This window comes from Oreochromis aureus, linkage group 3 (assembly GCF_013358895.1).
Source record: "Oreochromis aureus strain Israel breed Guangdong linkage group 3, ZZ_aureus, whole genome shotgun sequence".
NCBI classification, from domain to species: domain Eukaryota; kingdom Metazoa; phylum Chordata; class Actinopteri; order Cichliformes; family Cichlidae; genus Oreochromis; species Oreochromis aureus.
Genome location: NC_052944.1, coordinates 29,166,780 through 29,185,735, shown reverse-complemented (window position 1 = coordinate 29,185,735; position 18,956 = coordinate 29,166,780). Strand labels below are relative to the sequence as shown.

The following is an 18,956-nucleotide window of genomic DNA, read 5'->3' as shown; positions in this document are numbered from 1 at the left end:
TGCTGTGTCCCCCACATGGCTTGTGGCAAACTGCAAACTGGACTTCTTATGGTTTTCTGTTAACAATGGCTTTCTTCTTGCGCTCTTCCATAAAGGCCAACTTTGTGCAGTGCACGACTAATAGTTGTCCTATGGACAGATTCCCCAACCTGAGCTGTAGATCTCTGCAGCTCATCCAGAGTCACCATGGGCCTCTTGGCTGCATTTCTGATCAGCGCTGTCCTTGTTCGGCCTGTGAGTTTAGGTGGACGGCCTTGTCTTGGTGGGTTTACAGTTGTGCCATACTCCTTCCATTTCTGAATGATCGCTTGAACAGTGCTCCGTGGGATGTTCAAGGCTTGGGAAATCTTTTTGTAGCCTAAGCCTGCTTTAAATTTCTCAACAACTTTATCCCTGACCTGTCTGGTGTCTAAATCCAATCGAGAATCTGTGGCAAGATCTGAAAACTGCTGTTCGCAAACACTGTCCATCTGACTGAGCTGGAGCTGTTTTGCAAAGAAGAATGGGCAAAGATTTCAGTCTGTAGATGTGCAAAGCTGGTAGAGACATACCCTAAAAGACTGGCAGCTGTAATTGCAGCAAAAGGTGGTTCTACAAAGTATTGACTCAGGGGCTGAATAATTACGCACACCCACTTTTCAGTTATTTATTTGTAAAAATGTTTGGAATCATGTATGATTTTCGTTCCACTTCTCACGTGTACACCACTTTGTATTGGTCTTTCACGTGGAATTCCAATAAAATTGATTCATGTTTGTGGCTGTAATGTGACAAAATGTGGAAAAGTTCAAGGGGGCCGAATACTTTTGCAAGCCACTGTATACATTTTTGTGTTATACTGTGAGGAACTGGCCTGTTTGGAAGTTGCAGTAAGAAGAAAAACACATCTGTATATGGTTTTGTGGACAGAGAGAGTGATGGATGATTTTATTTATTTCAGAGATAAATGAACATTTACAGCACGTCCATGCAGAGACTCTTAAAGACATGAGCGTGAGAAACAAGCTTTTCACCGTTTCTCTTGATGCCCACATGCTTTATTTATTCTTTAGTCCAGCATGTGTCATCACCACAATAAAGCTACTTTTAACCTGTTTTCACACATTGTCATACCTGCACATTTCCACTGTGCTGTGTTGACTTTAAAGAAGACAAATATTAGACTTCAGGCTGAAACCACAGGCTGCATTTCCTCTTTTCTTGGAGGCCCAGACAGAAATTTTGTGGTCTCTGATTTTCTGCAGATAAAAATAAACCAAACCTACAACAGTCTTTTCCACACATGCAGTCATCACAGTCTGCTCAGAGAAACAAAGAACAAACAGGGAGGGGGTGACGTGCACCACTAGACTCATATGTACTATCATCTACAGGTTGAGGAATCTGCAGTACTCTGAAACTTCCTTAATCCCACCCCACCCCAAACCCCTGATTTTTAAAAAATGAAACTTAGACTTTCAGCTTTAATTCAGTAGGGTGAACAAGGATTGCATAAAAAATGTGAGAAACTAAAGCATGTTTTAACACAGTCCCAACAGTGGTGGTCTCACAGGGGCTCCATCGAGCTCTCCATTGGTGGAGGGTATTCGACCAGCCTGGAGGAGGGCCAAGGGATGGGTCCTGTGACTTACCGCTAGTTGGTCCTCACAGATGACTCCCCAACAGGTTGGTGCACAGTCCATGAAGGCTCTCAGCTCAGCAGCTGTTAAATCAGTCACTGGTTGTCTCAGACATTTACAGTGAGGTCAATAAGTATTTGATCACCCTGTGATTTTGCAACTTCTCTTACTTAGAAGTCATGGAGGGGTCTACAATTTTCAGCATAGGTGCATTTCCACTGTGAGAGACAGAATCTAAAAAGAAAAATCCGGTAATCACATTGTATGATTTTCGAACAATTTATTTGTGAATTATGTGTCAAATAAGTATTTGATCACTTGCTTATCAGCCAGATTTCTGACCCTCAAAGACCTGTTATTTTGCTTTCAAATAGTCCAGCTACACCAGGGGTGGGCAATCTCAGTCCACGAGGGCCGGTGTCCCTGCAGGTTTTAGATGTGTCCTCGAACCAACACAGCTGATTTAAATGGCTAAATTAGCTCCTCAACATGTCCTGAAGTTCTCTAGAGTCCTGGTAACGAACTAATCATGTGATTCAGGTGTGTTGAACCAAGGTGAGATCTAAAACCTGCAGGGACACCGGCCCTCGTGGACTGAGATTGCCCACCCCTGAGCTACACCATGCTCATGATTCTAAATTAGTAGCACCTGTTTGAGGTCGTTAGCTGTCATAAAGACACCTGTGCACCCCACAATCAGCCAAACTCTAAGCAGCAACATAGGCAAAACCAAAGAGCTGTCAAAAGACACAAGGGACAAAATTGTAGACCAAAGCTGGAAAGGGCTACGGGGCAATTGCTAAGCAACTTGGAGAAAAAAAACAACTGTTGGAGCAATTGTCAGGAAATGGAAGAGGCTAACGATGACTGTCAATGTCCGTTGGCCCCACGGAAGATCTCTCCTCGTGGGGTTTCAGTGATGCCAAGAATGGTGAAGAATCAGCCCAGAACTACACGGGAGGAGCTGGTCAATGCCGTGAAGAGAGCTGGGACTATCGTTTCCAAGGTTACTATCAGTAATACACTAAGACATCAGAGACAAAGATTCCCCTCAGCCGATGTCCAGGCCCGTCTGAAGTTTGCCAGGGATCATCTGGATGATCCAGAGTAGTCATGGGAGAAAGTCCTGCGGTCAGATCAGCCCAAAGTAGAACTTTTTGGTCTTAACTCCATTCACCATGTTTGGAGGAAGAAGAATGATGAGTATCATCCCAATAATTCCATACGTACAGTGAAGCATGGGGCTGGAAGCATCGTGCTCTTGGGGTGTTTTTCTGCATAGGGGACGGGACGACTGCACTGTATTAAGGAGAGGGTGAACAGGGCCATGTATTGTGACATTGTGGCGGGGCGTGGCCTGCAGTGCTGTGCAGGGAAGGCGGACGCACCTGCACGGCATCTGCAATCACGCCCCGCTGACTTAAATATTGTAATGGGTGCTGTGTTTGTGGTTGTGATAATGTTGAGCGGGCAGCGGGAGAGCTGCAGCTCTGTGACCATTGTGAACAGCAACCGTGTGAGTCAATAGAGTATGCTGCAAAGCATGAACTTGCACCCGGGTCTGTCGTGGTCATTTACAGACATATTGGGCAAAAACCTCCTTCCCTCAGTCAGAGCATTAAAGATGGGTCGTGGCTGGGTCTTCCAACATGACAATGACCCAAAGCACACAGCCAGGAAAACCAAGAAGTGGCTCCGTAAGAAGCATATTAAGGTTCTGGAGTGGCCTAGCCAGTCTCCAGACCTAAATCCAATAGAAAATCTTTGAGGGAGCTGAAACTCCGTGTTGCTCAGCGACAACCCCGAAACCTGACAGATGTAGAGAAGATCTGTATGGAGGAGTGGGCCAAAATCCCTCCTGCAGTGTGTGCAAACCTGGTGAAGAACTACAGGAACCGTTTGACCTCTGTAATTAACAAAGGCTTCTGTACCAAATATTAAATTTTTTTGACTCAAGTGATCAAATACTTATTTGACACAGTAATTCACAAATAAATTGTTCGGAAATCATACAATGTGATTAACTGATTTTTCTTTTTAGATTCTGTCTCTCACTGTGGAAATGCACCTATGCTGAAACTGTAGACCCTTTCATGATTTCTAAGTAAGAGAAGTTGCAAAATCACAGGGTGATCAAATACTTATTGACCTCACTGTAAATGCTGGAGCTGCAAGCTGTCATCCTGGCACTCAAGTAAGTTCTGTTGTGTCTGCAGGGGCACCATGTCATTGTCATAAGAGACAGGGCAGAAGTCAATCTTTTTCTTTTTTTTTCCAGGGAGTCAACATTTTTCCATCTGTTCGTCTCCCTGCAGAACGATGTCCCTCCCCTTGTGTGTGACAACCTGGCAAACCCTTTTGCCTCCCCTCCATACTCCCTCCTCCAGTCATTCCTTTGCCAGGTCCAGAACGAGGAGGTGGGGTTGATCCTGGTGGCCCCACTTTGGCCCCACATGGCCTGGTTTCCAGCTGTCCCACCACTCCTGAAAAGGACACGCTTTTCTGAATGTCCTCCTGTCCCAGGTGAGGGGACACTGTTCCACCTTTCCCCAGTAGGGCTCAGGCTGACAGCCTGTTGTTAGGTGTAGCTATGGGTGGACTCAAGAGCAGAAAACACGGAAGTTCGGGGGTTGCAGTGAAGGAAGTTTATTTACAGTGAAAGGCTATATACAGGGAAGGAGCGTATTTACAAGACAGGACATGTATGGAAACACGGAGCCAGGACGTGCAGGGCGAACAGGCACTGGTGGAGCACTTGATCTCAGGGGGGAGGGATAATAATGTTAGTGGTGTTTTGCCGGAAACCGAAAAGAACATAAACGGGAAAATAAAGCGAGAACTGGAGAGCTTACTTGATACAGTCTGACATATAGACACCGGGGAAGTTATTAGAAGCCAGACTTAAGAGGCACGGAGGGAGACTGAGAGGTGAGGTGCTGGGACGTGAACTGAATCTCTGTATAGATTCGGAGAAGATGATTTCCACAAACTCCGGTAGGTGGGCGAACAGTTACACAGACACCCCTGAAAAGGACAATACTCAGACACTGGACAGCCGTCGTGCAGCTCCTTAAGAACACTTCTGATGAAAGCGTCTGACGAGTAGCAGGTGTGCCAGAGGCTCAGTGAATTGCTGCCCCACCTACCTGTGCCATAAAAAAGAAGACAAAAAGCACACAAAGACAAAAAAACAAAACAAAAAACAACAATAATCCGGCTCCACAGTTGACATTATCCTGCAGTTTCTGTAGTCCCTGATCCAGCCTGATCCAGAAGTGAGAACACTACAGGAGTCTTTTACACCACCCACCAGGACTACTAATCCTTCTGCTGGTGGCTGTTGGCCTCCTGGTGAGGTCCACCAGCTGGACCCCCACAGTTGAAATGATCCTGCAGTTTCTGCAGTCCCAGCTGGAGGTGATAAATGTGCAGTTACCCTGCGAGGCATGGTGGCAGCAATCAAGGCTGTTCTCTTGGGTCATTTAGCACTTAATGAGGCCGACTCCTCCTTAATTTCCCAGTTTCAGATGGACACCCAGTGACCTTCAAGTAGAAGGACTGGAATATTTAACAGTCAGCCAAGCAGATTAATTCATTGCAATAAATAACTAAATTGCACCCTCTGTTGAATACCAGCTCTAAACACAACTCAGTGTTTATATTTGAGAGGTGTTTTTGCATGAGAAAGGTGGAGAATGACAAGGATCTGACTGTCTGAAGTTACACAGAGAAAAATATATTTATATGTGGTTTTGTGGGCAGAGAGAGAGACAGATTCTCTTGAGATTTCTTATTTCACATATACATACACTTTTGCAGTGACATGATGTAACCCAGGGACAGGGACCCTAGAAACAGTACAACAGTAAATTATTTCATTTTTGTTTTTAATGAAAATTATTAACCTATGCCCATAAATGTGAAAGACAGATCTATATGTGCATGCAGCTAAATGTGTGCAGGTCCACCACTACAAACAGTCACGTGTTAGAGAGCACAGCTCCTTCAGTGAAAACCTTGTGCGCTGTCCATGGTGCTGAAGTTTTAACAGTTTAATAAATTTAATATTTCACTATTTCTAGACGTGTGCAAGATTTGATATTAATCTGATATCAAGTAAAATACAAGACCTGTATCACTGATACTGATACCAGTACCAATACTGTTTAATTATTAACTACATCATCAGATTGCTAATTCTGAATAAATGAACTTTCATGGCCATTAAGTTTTTTCTTTTGTGCTTTGGATTATTAATTAGTTAAAACCTGGGACCGAAATAAAAAACAATAATCTAGCACATCTAATAGTATTTTAACTACAGTAATCATACAGTATCCTTTTCACATTTAGCACAACAGGGTAATTATATTGAATTAAATCTGAGCCATACTATATTTGGTATGTTTGTTTCAATTCCTGTAATTGTTTTCTTTTAAATGCTTCAGTGAGATAAATGTATTATATCAAGGTCTTAGAATAATTGAGCCAGTTCCACTTTGAAAATTAAAGTAATATAACTGAAATATCACTATTACCACAGTTATCTGCATGGATATTCTCTACCTACTGCGTTGCTGGACGGTCCTGGTTAGCTGAGCACGTTTGCTTACTTGTTTGCCGGCACTGCTGAGTCAGTGACAGTAAAAAATAAAACACAAGAGAGGAGAAGCAAACTGCAGCTGCTCTGTGACACCTGAAAGCAGCAGCATTTACACAGACAGCCAGGTTGCCTCTTTGATGAAACCGCAGCAGTGCATACAGGAGAACAGAAACTGAAGTATCCAGCTCATTACACTCGTATTGATCAACATTGATACAAATGCTGGTATCAAAATGATCAATATTTGGATCGATCCGCCCATGATTACTATTTATTTGAGTCCAATAAAACTTGTGGAATTTTAAAAATAAAACCGTATTTTTAAAGTTTGTTAATGTAAATGCTTTGATCACTATGACATCCATCCAAGGCCTGATTATATTCACGATAGGGTCCAAAGTCAATATCATCTTCTCTCTGTTCTTCAGTCATATCAACACGTTCTCATTCTTTACAATAAATTATAAATGGATTAATGTCTCCCTCTATTGGCCACCAGCTGTAAGCACAGTCCAGTGATTGGACTTGGAAGCTGTGTTCAGAGTTTGACATGGGAAATATGGGACAAGGAACTATAACTTTATATCCACACTGACACTTAAAGCCTGTCACAGGACCTACATTGAACACTGATGTCTCTCTGATGTGGAGAATAGATGACTTCAAATGTTCTGTTAGCAAGATGTCAGGTAGCAATGAAGTGAAAACAGAATAACTAAATGAACATATCATAAATAATAAGAACAGCTGGTTAGGAAGCTGGGGTTCATGGAGGAAACCCACACAGATGCAAACTAAAATTAATGTGCATCTAAAAAGTAAAATATGAGAACTTACATTAAACAATGACTTGATGGTTCATTGATAATAAATAAATGGCTTCAAATGTTCTAGTAACACATCATGTAGCAATAAAATGAACACAGAAGGACTAAACGAGCAGATCATAAATCAACAATCAGGAAAACAGCTGCTTATGAAATTCCCACTGTGCTCTTTGTCTGAACTCCTTGTTTCCTCTCTGCTGTGTGAAGTTTGATGAGAATATGAATCAATCATAAATCTGCTGAAAGGAAGACTTGTGGCTCAAACCACAGGCTGTGTTTCCTCTTCTCTGTGTGGTTAAGCCAGAAATCATGAGCTCCTTCAATTTCAATGCATAAAAAAGTCATGAAGCAGAAGAGAAAGTTAGAAACTATATTTTAAGTAGTTTAAAAGTGATTTGAATTTTTACAGCTCACTTTATTGAACAGATAATAAAGACATTACAGTGGAATAAAAATACATAAAATAGAAAATTAAGATTCATGTGTCATACACAGAGTTATCATGGTCTTGCTGAACATGTGACTGACACTGTCAAAATAAATCGGTATTACATGAAAGTACGAGCCGGACCTCCTGAGAAAACTGGAAAAACTCTGCTACACAGTAAAAAGGCTGCTGAGCATAACGTCAGAGCAGTTGTTACTTCTCATTATGTTGACAGCTTTAGTTCATTTTGGAGGGTTGTAAGTTGTTTTAAATGACAATGAGCGTCTTTAAATGAATGCTCTCCTTCAGTGGATTCATGCACAACACTGAACAGCTGTAACATGTACTCTCAGTCTGACACACAACAACAACACACTTTATTTATATCACACTTTTATTAACAAAGTTACAAAGTGCTTCACAGAAAGACTTTTTAATTATTTATTTTATTTTAATATATTATAAAGATAAAAAAGATCTACAGTATATTAAAGTAAATAAAAATTATCTAATGGGAGAGAAACAAGTGAAACACACTGAGTGATTCTTTCTGAAGGAAATATAAACTCAGGCTATCAGGATCATTGCTTTGAATTCAAAATCTTCTCCTTTTCACTCAAAGTGACGTCAAGTATTTAAGAGACTTTAAAGAGAAAAACAGCTAAAGAGCTGCTGTTAAGATTTTAGAGCTGTGGCTAAATTTGGATTTTGTCACAATCTGTGGCTGCAGACTGTGTGGCTCTTTGTAAGGACCCAAATGCAGACAACTAGAGGCAAAATCAAAATTTTAACAAAAAACGTTTTTCAGGGCTGGAAACAAACATGAACCAAATCAGGTTATCCAAAAATAAACAAAGAACTGACTGAGAAAAAAAAACTAAACTGGGAAAGCTAAAACTTAAACTAACAGAAAACGTGGAACACTGGGAATACCTCGACACACCTTTGAAGGATTGAGAGATGATCAGTGAAGTGGAAACACATTGGAAAACAGCTCTGATGAATTGAATGTAACGAGACAGGGAAGCCAAACCAAACACACTGAACACGGGATGAAATACTGTCAAAATAAAACAGGAAGTACATGAACACACGAGCTTGATGCAGAAACAGGGATAAACAAACAGGGAGACAAAAGATGAAACAGAAGGAGAAGACAAAACACACTGACACTACTAAGACACACGGAGGGCGAGTGAGCAGAAACATGGATGACATGACAGACTCTCACAAGCGACACAGGGATGAGACAAAAACACAAGTGGAACCTCACAGACAACAAACCATAAACTGGAAATACAAGAAAACTCAGAAACATAGAAAGAACTAAACTCCTGGTTAAACTGTATAAACTTAAACTTAGACCATCTTCACACTTTCACAGAGAGACTCACAAAAGCAAAATAACCTCAGAATGTTTGGTCAACGACCCAGCACCCTGACAGATTGACATTATTGTAGTCAGAGCTCTCCTCTGCGTCACCACGTTGCCCTGCTGAGGTGATCAAATGAAAGCATTTCAAAACAAACTCCCTCTGTTCTCTGCTTAAATGCATTTATTATCAGTGAGAATAATTACCATTGTATAATTTACATTTTAAATCTTGCATTTTGTGCACTCACTTGTCTTGTTAATGACTTTGAGCTGAATCACAGACGCGACATTGGCGTAAACATCTTCTGCTGGACCTGAAATAATAATCTTACTGATGTTAATGTTCCCTTCCGTGAATCTCTAAATTATTGTGGTGGAGGGGTTTGTGTGTCCCATGGATCCCAGGGGCTATGTTGTTGTTGGAGGAGAGGGGTGGTGCCTCCTGGTAGGGTCTCCAATGGCAAGTTTTATCCGGTCCCTCACCCAGGACCAGACAAAGAATAATAATTTTAAAAAAACCTGAATGAAAGGAACAGTTCACTCTGCCCTTGAAAGGGTTAACAGGGTCCCAACATGAAGCAAGGCCTGGGGAGGGTGCCTAAGAGCAAGCGCCTGGTGGCCAGGCATTGGTCCATGGGGCCTGGCTGGGCATAGCCCAAAAAAAGGACATGGGTCCACCCTAGGGGTGGGTTTTTATAATCGATTTATCGATTAAAATCGATTCTGGCTTGGATAACGTGAAATCGATTCATTAAAATCCTGAATCGATTTTTTAATATAAATTTATTTTGCCCGAAATGCCAGAATCTCAGGTGAAACCTCACAAAATTTCAACAACCAGGAAACAGCTAAGACAGTAAATGAGAGCAGGTACACGGATTCTGCACAAAGACGTAAACACACAGCGCGGACCCGCGGATCAGAATCAGTGAGATGTCGCCTTTCTCACCTGACGGCACGGACACGGTCGGGGCTGAAAGCCGACAGCTCGCTGATTCTGATCTGTCGGCGGGTCCGCGCTTTGTGTTCACGCCCTTTTAGCGCTGATTCTAAAGCTGTTAGTTTTATCTCTCTCCAAACAATATTGACCAAACCAGCAGCAAAAGAAGATCCAAACTACGCTTCACATAAACATCGTCATGAAATCACTCTGACTTTTACTGTTTTGCTTCCACCACGACAAAACGCTTAGCTGTGTCTCTAATAAAACCGCTGTAACGTCAGAGGTAACGTTCATATGTTGATTAATGGTTTTCTTTCGTTTTTGATGTACTGCAGAATATTTTTATAAAATCCAGGCCAGGAAAACCACCTTCATGTTTTTCTGTTTTATCTTCAGCTACTTTGACACAAAGGCATCTGCTGTGACGCTCACACCTTTGATAAAGTCTTGCGTGTGTCAGCTTCCTTTTTGTAGATACAAAAATATGTAAATGTACTGATCTGAATTATAATATTTCTGACTGTCAAAATTTCCCAGATTCAAATAGAATTGAATCGAATCGAATCGTGGATCAAATCGATTCGGGACCTTGTGAATCAGAATCGAATCGATTCTAGAAATTAGTGATGATACCCAGCCCTAGTCCACCCTCCTATAGGCCCACCACTCACAGGAGGAGAGGGGAGCAGATTGGTGCTACGTCCACTGTACCGGTACGTCAAGATGAAGAGAGAACTGACCGTAAAAGTTAAGCTCTCAATCTACATTTCTACCCTCACTTATGGTCAAGCTCTGGGTTAGTGACCCCAAAGAACGAGATCGTGGAAATAAGCTTACTTCGAAGGGTGGCTTGCCTCTCCTTTAGAGATAGGGTTAGGTGTTTGGCCATGTGGGAGGGGCTCAGAGTAGAACCACATCTGAGGTGGTTCAGGCATCTGACAAGGATGCCTCCTGTGTGAGGTTTTTCAGGCATGTCCCACTGTGAGGAGACCCTGGGGCAGACCCAGAAAATGCTGAAGAGATTATATCTGTGGGCTGGTATGGGGAAGCCTTGGTGTTCCCCCAGACAAGCTGGAGGATGTGGCCTCTCTGTTTAGGATGCTGCCCCCACGACCTGGCCCCCAAGCGTAAGAAAATAGTTGGATGCATAGACTTCAATGTTAAACACAGTTATTGTATAATCATCCAGCTTCCACAAGCTCTATATTAATGAAAGTTTATACTTCACCATTGTCAGAGTTTTCAGATCTTCTGATTATCTCATAGACACAACGATCACCTGCAGGTCAGAGAAAATCAGTCACCTCATGTCTGTGATATTAAATTAAACACAAATATTATTGAAAATAACATTTATATTAAAAGCTGCAGCAGATGTAATAAGTACAGTCTTGTTGCAAACAGCAGCATCATAATATTATAAATAGATGAAAAACTAACCAGCAAGAAGAGAGGAGTACACTGGCTGCTGATGATGTTGATTGAACGTCTGCTCATTAACAGCACCTTTATTAAAAATGTAAAATAAGACTTTTGCTTTTAAATGAACCTCATGATGGATTTGTGTCTTTGAATGATAATTAAAAAGAACATTTGAAGTAATCTATTCTCCACATCAGAGACGTCAGTGTTCAACGTAGGTCCTGCGACAGGCTTTAAGTGTCAGTGTGGATATAAAGTTATAGTTCCTTGTCCCATATTTCCCATGTCAAACTCTGAACACAGCTTCATTGAATGATGATAAATAAAGGAAAAGGTCTCACTGTTGGTTCTTCTGCAGCGATACAACAAGAGCAGGAGAATAATAATGAGAGAGACTCCACAAACCAGTCCAACAATCAACCACACAGGAGATGAAGAGCCGTCAGCTCCTGACACAGTTACTGTGACAACAAACAATAAAGTTTAATTATAATTTATAATTCATAAAATAATTTTAGGAAAGTTCTCAGAAAATGAAGCGAGGTGACTTCAAGCCTTAAAACAAAACTCATTTACAAAAACGCATCAAATGTTTTGATCCTGCTCACCTTTAACTGACATCCAGCTCTGTGCTGACTCTCTTCCTGAGTACTGACACTTGTAGAAACCTTCATCAGACTTTGACACTGCAGAGATCTTCAGCTCCCCTCGGGGATCATTTTGAATAAGTTTGTCATTGTGATAGAAAAACACATTGGAAAGTATTTTTTGTGTTCTCAAACTGCAGCTCAGACTAACAGAAGCTCCCTCAGTCACAGGATGAACAGGACTCACCAGGATAGGACCATTACCATCATCTGTGACACAATCACACACAATTGTTTCAGTCACATCAGCTGGTGCACACTTTTAGAAAAAGCTGACAAACAATAATAAGAACAGATTGTACAAATGCTTTTTATCATGAAGATCTGATCTTGTGTATTTAAAAACTGCTGTATGTGTTTTATTTTTATCACGTAAATTACTCCACATACAGCAAAATTGGGACAAATGTTCATGTGATGTTTAAATCATTCAAATCCAAGAAGTAAATGTATAATAACATACTCTGTACAGTGATGTTGACTGCACTGCTGAACTCTCCTGATCCAGACTCACACCAGTACACTGCAGTATCTGACTTTGATGTGTTGATGTTACATGTGGATCCAGTCATTCTCCTACAGTCAGAGTACAGTCGGCCGTCCTCAGAGAACTTCCTCACTCTCCACTCAGTGAAGTTTCCCTCACAGGTCAGTGAGACAGAGTCAGAGGTGAAGTGTTGCACTCTGTCAGGACTCACTGTGAGAGACGCTGCTGAATGAACATCTGAAAACAACATGCAGTGAAGAGACAAAGCTCACAGATGTTAGGATTCAAAATATCAAATTAGTATTAGAAAAAAAAAAAACAATTAATGAGCTGAATCTTAGTGGTTTACAGTGATGACACAACTTATTAGAGAGAATCAAACTAACCTGCAGACCAGACAAACTTTGGCTGACTGTGATCAGTGTGATACTCTGGGTCTCCTCTTCCAGCTCTGCACACATATCCTGCTGTGTGTGTCTGTCCATGAATGATGTAGGAGTCCTGTGCAGTCCGACTGCCATCAGGTAGCAGCTCATAACTGGAGGATTTCTCTGATAGATCAGGAACAGCTTTATACCAGTAGAAGCTCCATCCTGCAGACGGATGTTCAACCTCACAGTTCAGAGTTACTGAGGCTCCAGGACTCAGCCATGATGTTTGTTTCCCACTCATAATCCCACTCAGTGTCTCCTCCATGGATCTCACATCTGACCGTGATCGTCTCTCCTCTGTATATTTGAGTCCAGGATGGCTGCAGGGTCACAGTGGGCTTATTGGGAACTGTTCACAGAAAAATATCCAGTTAGAAACAAATAGAAACATAAAATTTCTGCTGTTTAAATGAGAGTAAAGTGAGTTATTGATGTTCTACAGGGTGGGCCATTTATATGGATACACCGTAATAACATGGGAATGGTCGGTGATATTAAAGTCCTGTTTGTGGCACATTAGTATATGTTAGGGGGCAAACTCCTCAAGATGGGTGGTGACCATGGTGGCCATTTAGAAGTCGGCCATCTTGGATACAACTTTTGTTTTTTCAATAGGAAGAGGGCCATGTGACACATCAAACTTATTGGTAATATCACAAGAAAAACAATGGTGTGCTTGGTTTCAACGTAACTTTATTCTTTCATGAGTTATTTACAAGTTTCTGGCCACTTATAAAATGTGTTCAATGTGCTGCCCATTGTGTTGGATTGTCAATGCAATGCAACCCTCTTCTCCCACTCTTCACACACTGGTAGCAACACCGCAGGAGAAATGCCGGCACAGGCATCCAGTATCCGTAGTTTCAGGTGCTGCACATCTCGTATCTTCACACCATAGACAATTGCCTTCAGATGACCCCAAAGATAAAAGTCTAAGGGGTCAGATCGGAGACAACAGGGGCCATTCAACTGGCCCACGACGACCAATCCACTTTCCAGGAAACTGTTCATGTAGGAATGCTCGGACCTGCCACCCATAATGTGGTGGTGCACCATCTTGCTGGAAAAACTCAGGGACCGAGTGTGTCTGCTACACTCAGAACTTCAACCTCTTCAGTGAACGCAGTTATTTAGAGATGATGTCACACATCCTCACTGGCAGGGAAATAAACTTATCTGAAATCATGCATTGCTGTTATCCACCAAAATAAAACACCTCGACTAAAGAATCTGATTTAGTTGCTCCACTCAAACTGAGACGCCTGAATGTGACTGAACAGTCTGTCTGCAGCCTGAAAAGGATCTGCAGAGCTGCTGAGAGGAGATGCTGGAAAACAGGACTAGAAGTCATCGTTAGGCTAAAAACATTCTGTCACTTTTTACAACAAAGTTACCAGGAAGTCAAGAGAAGAGAACGTCTCAGAACTGCTCACTGCTCACAGTACAAGCAACTCCAGAGTATTCATCACTATAATCAAACACTATAAATCTATATGCAGATGAGATACATCAGGCCTCTGATAAATGTGAGGAATTCACCTTTGTTTTCAACAAAATGTACCTCGAACTTCTAACTTTTAAAACCGCCATCATTTTTATTGTGATTTTAAAGAATTCAGATTTGGACACAAATATATTACAGACGAATATTAAACCTCCCTCTTTTAGTGAAGTACTAGAAAAAGCTGTATTTATACAAATAAAAATTTTGTGAAGGAAAATGACATTATTGATATGTTTGAGTTTGGTTATAGACTGAATCCCAGCACAGACTGCCCTCAACAAGATAGTCAGTGACCTCAAACTGACTTATGATGATGTAGCACACACCAAATATGTGTCCACTTTGTGTTAATCCACTAATTTCATTTATTTATTTATTTTTTTACAGTTGATTTTAGTGATTGTGAGGACTCAAAGTCATTTTGGAGACATGACCAGTATTTGTAATGTTTTGTTTTTTTCACATGGACTGTACAGAAGGACAGTAAAGTTGAGCAACACCACATCTGGAAGGTGAACCGAGTGCACTGCGTTTACATTGCTTCTGAAATTTATTTGCAGGTTAGTACTATTTCCCGTCACATAGAGTCAAGTTTTCATCTGTATGCTAACTTGTAAGGGTTTGTGATTTTATTAGTAGCACTCATGAGTAGCCACATGTTGTCATGCATGAAGGTCATATAATTTATTTTATTTTAACTGTGAATATTTACTGTTTAATATAAAGTTGTCGACCCAAATATGTGTTAGTGCCTTGAGTATAATTCTACGACTACAAAGCTGTTTATGTGAATGTTACTGACATGTGAATGTAGAAGAAGATATTAGGTAGAAGCAGTTATCTTCAGTCTGTTGCTAATGATGTGTGTTTATTTTGCTTCATTTTAATATCAAGAACAGGAACATTTGTCCTCTATAATTTCACTAAGCTAAGAGAGTGGTTTGCTTTAAAGTTGAGTACTGCTATAAGATGCACTGTGGAGCTATAGAAGCTTTTAATTGCTTATGGAAGAGCGAGTGTGTCCTTTTATTATGTTTGCACCGAGAGACCTCATGAACTACATGGAAAAAGGTGGAACATTGTAAATGCATTTATGTTTCTGCTTATGATTTGAAAAGATGGAGAAATGTGAGCTGTAAGAACACTGGGACTGAACGTGAGTAATAAACATGAATATAAGTCATGCTTGTTGAAATATGAATAAGACATCCAATCTGGAAGGTGGACAGACTGATCCTGAACTTTAAATGTATTTGCAGGAATTAATTGTTATTGTGGCTTCTCCTCTGTGGCCCTTAACAATGATGATAACGCTGCTGCCCTCATTTAACTTGAACTGAATCACCTTGTGTAGATGAACTGGCTCCACTCTGAGCTTTGAAAGCGACTTTATGAATGAAGAAATTAAACTGAGTGTCAGTCACTGGTTGCTGGTGCAGCAGGAGGGGAAGAGTCAGAGAGAAAATCAAGAGTTTGTTGAAGAAAACCTGCCATAGTTCAGTTCAGACTCAGAGTGTAAGTTAGTCTCTTTCTGGAACAGAAAACTCGGAGTTTCCCTCATTTAAAGGTTAACAGACTCACAGTTGCTAGCTAATGTTTTAGCATAGATCACATGTTATTATGTGATCTCAGTTTGGTAGAAATATAAACTATATCAACTATAAACTTTATAAAATTTCAACTCACAAGTTTCTGTAACTGTGACGTCACTGCTGTCCTCTGTGTAGTAAACTGGATCTCCTCTCCCTCCTCTGCAGTGGTACAGACCTCCTTGTGAGACACTAATAACTCTGTTTGCTTCATTTCCTCTCATGAGCTGAGCTTTAGAAGAGACTGAATCACGTCTGAACCAGTCAAACTTCCAGCCAGCAGAGCCCTCCACAGAGCAGCTCAGTGTCACACTGCCCCCTGCTGGTAGGATTGAACTTTGTGCTGTCAGTGTGGCTCTGGGTTTACTTGCTGTTGAAGTTACAGGAAATACAAACATTAGATTATCACTTGCTTCATGACCAACGTTGTTATATAGTAAATACAGATTAAAGATTTATATTAAAGTAAAAAATCAATAATCATTTAAAAATATGCAATTTGTAGTTGTTGTTTTTTTAATTCAGTAAGTGCTTAATAGGTCACAACTGTAAATAATGGGTTAAGGAGATGGATGGAGTTCAATAATAGATCTCAGGTTTCTCAGGTAGGTCGGTCCCTGATCTCAGTGTGATCATCAACTAGTTGCAAACAGGCATCAACAGCACAAGAAAAAAAAGTGTCTTCAAAGCAAATTTGATGAGAATCAACAACTGGCAGCAGCACATGAGGACAGCACAGGTATCTCAGCTAACTGTTAGCCAGCTAGAGAGCCAGGAGCTAACGCTGGATGTATATAACATGATGAAAACTTTATCAGAGTGAATCAAGAATAAGGTGAGACTGCTTTTATGCTCTGCCACCAAACTGTACTCCTAAATGCAGAGACAGGTGAACTATACACTGTTAGCTGATCTGAGGCCAGCTGGGAAGGCCCGACTTGCACTGTTTATCTGTGTTTGTTTGTTTGTTTTTGAATGAAGTGACTGAAAAACAGCTGATTCACATACAGAAACTTTTTTAAAGAATGAACATCAACACATTTGCACACAAAGTCACAATATTATACAAATGAGGCATTTTCAGGAAGAAGTTGGAATGAGTCTGATTTGCTTTCATAAAATGACTTCGGGGTTAAAAAGCAAATCAATGAGTTTAAAATAAATAAAATCAAAAACCTTTGTTTTAAACCCAGTCATGTCTGTGTATTTCATATTAATTTTAACATACGGCAGTATTTAATGAGATGATTGGCCAGAATGACTTTTATTCTTTTTTAAAGAAGTTGTAGAGTTGTTATTTGTTGGGGGAGTCTGAAGAACTATATTTTTATCCTGTTTATTTGTGTCATTATTGTCCTCAGCTGATGGAGCAGCAGGTCAGCATTGGCGTCTCTATACCAGCTGAAAGTTGATGACACAAAGTGGTGACAAACTGTCTACAATGAGGCTACTATCAGCTGCAGCTCTTTGTCTGACTAACAATGGAACATGCTTTGTAGACCATTGAATTCATCCTGTGCTGACCATTATGACATTTGTCAAATGGAGATCACACAACAAACATGACTTACTTGATCCTGACAATGTGAAGGCTTCACTCCACTCTGTTGAAGAATATGAGTCATCTCTGCGTCGACTCTTACACATGTAGTCTCCACTGCTGGACTCAGAAACTCTGAATGTCACATCATTATTGTGTGTCCACTGTGTGGGTGTCCTGGGTCCTCGCCATTCATACTCCCACTCAGTGGTTTCACCTCCTTCCTGCACCTCACATGTCAGAGTGATCGTCTCACCTCTGAATATCTGAGGCCAGTTGGGTTGTTGTTTTACAACAACTTTATTGGAAACTGTTTACACATATTAACAGTTGAGATACAATTAGAAACATGAAATCAACACAGAAAACTTAACATTGTATGTTTGATAATCATGAGTGAATGTATATTTCAAACTAAATGACTGAACTCACAGGTTATCTCAATGGTGACATCATCACTTTTATCAGTGTAGTAAACTGGGTTTCCTCTTGTTCCTCTGCAGCGGTAGATTCCTCCTTGAGATACTCTGATATCTCTGTTTTGTTGATCTCTGATTTGAACTTCAGAGCTTCTTTGGGTTCGTCTGAACCACTCATATTTCCATCCATCAGAGCTCTGCACAGAGCAGGTCAGTGTCACACTGCCCCCTACTGGTATGATTGTTGTTCCTGCTGTCAGTGTGGCCCTGGGTTTATCTGCTGTTATGAAATAGGAAAATTATATAAACATGCACATGATTCCTTAAAATTGCATAAAACCAAAAAATCATACCTAAACAGTTCTGAAGCTTTTAGGTCAGTGACTCTGGGTAAATGGATTCGGTCTAATGATATTATCATATTTAGTCACTTAGAGCCTGTTTGTCTTAGGTATCAAACTGTGACATTGTTTAGACACAACACTGGAGGGTGAACCAAACACTGAAGACTTTAGAACCCCCCAGAGTCCTGTGAAGGACAGAAAAATGTTTATATGTATGTATATACAAACTTCCTGGTGCTTTTCACAGTTCCCCAGGTCAATCTGTGCCCTGTGGAAGGGTATTTTCTAAAGCAGGTAAAATCATCTCAAAAAAGAAACCTGAAGTCCAGCACGGAGGAAAAGTTCTTTTTAAATAAAAATTGATAAAAAATTTGACATGTTATATGTTGTCCCTAGTAACATGAGCATAGTCATTATAATAAGTTCAGAATGTATGTAGTGGCATCACAAATGTCATTCATTCATTTTTTCAATTCAAAGCGTCACACATCATGTTGTCATTATGATCACACTGCCTGTGTTACATTTACTTGATGGTGCAGGAGAGCAATGATTCATTTAAAGTCCAGACCTCAAACAGACTGAAATGCTGAAATCAAAATTTCTCCACAATGATGAGAGAGACTGATAAAAAAAAAAAAAAAAAAGATTACTCTAGGTTATTGCTGTTAAAGGAGGTTTTACAAGCTACTGAGGTGTGCTTAGTTTTTACAGGACTGCAGAGACTCCTGTGAAAGCTTCATTTACACATGACTGTAGGTGCCAGCAACAGAAATGAG

General features: G+C 40.7%; 1 protein-coding gene across 4 annotated transcripts in view; it reads right to left on the bottom strand.

Annotated features, from left to right (window-relative positions):
- Nucleotides 1–16,111, bottom strand: part of LOC116312707 (low affinity immunoglobulin gamma Fc region receptor II-like) — a 100,624-nt gene extending 84,513 nt beyond the window's left edge. Inside the window, exons 1-9 of one of the 4 annotated variants that reach the window (XM_039609876.1) lie at nucleotides 15,972–16,111; nucleotides 12,737–13,130; nucleotides 12,327–12,587; nucleotides 11,825–12,073; nucleotides 11,558–11,677; nucleotides 11,235–11,300; nucleotides 11,023–11,073; nucleotides 9,100–9,165; nucleotides 7,903–8,971 (exon numbers count right to left, since the gene is read on the bottom strand). In XM_039609876.1, the coding sequence (XP_039465810.1) occupies nucleotides 8,886–8,971; nucleotides 9,100–9,165; nucleotides 11,023–11,073; nucleotides 11,235–11,300; nucleotides 11,558–11,677; nucleotides 11,825–12,073; nucleotides 12,327–12,587; nucleotides 12,737–13,046 (1,209 nt within the window). In that variant the 5' untranslated portion in view covers nucleotides 13,047–13,130; nucleotides 15,972–16,111 and the 3' untranslated portion in view covers nucleotides 7,903–8,885. Of the gene's footprint in view, nucleotides 1–7,902; nucleotides 8,972–9,099; nucleotides 9,166–10,438; nucleotides 10,909–11,022; nucleotides 11,074–11,234; nucleotides 11,301–11,557; nucleotides 11,678–11,824; nucleotides 12,074–12,326; nucleotides 12,588–12,736; nucleotides 13,131–15,971 lie in introns of those variants that run through there. The other 3 variants (XM_039609877.1, XM_039609878.1, XM_039609879.1) reach the window with 3 other exon arrangements.
- Between the last annotated feature and the right edge of the window lie 2,845 nt (nucleotides 16,112–18,956).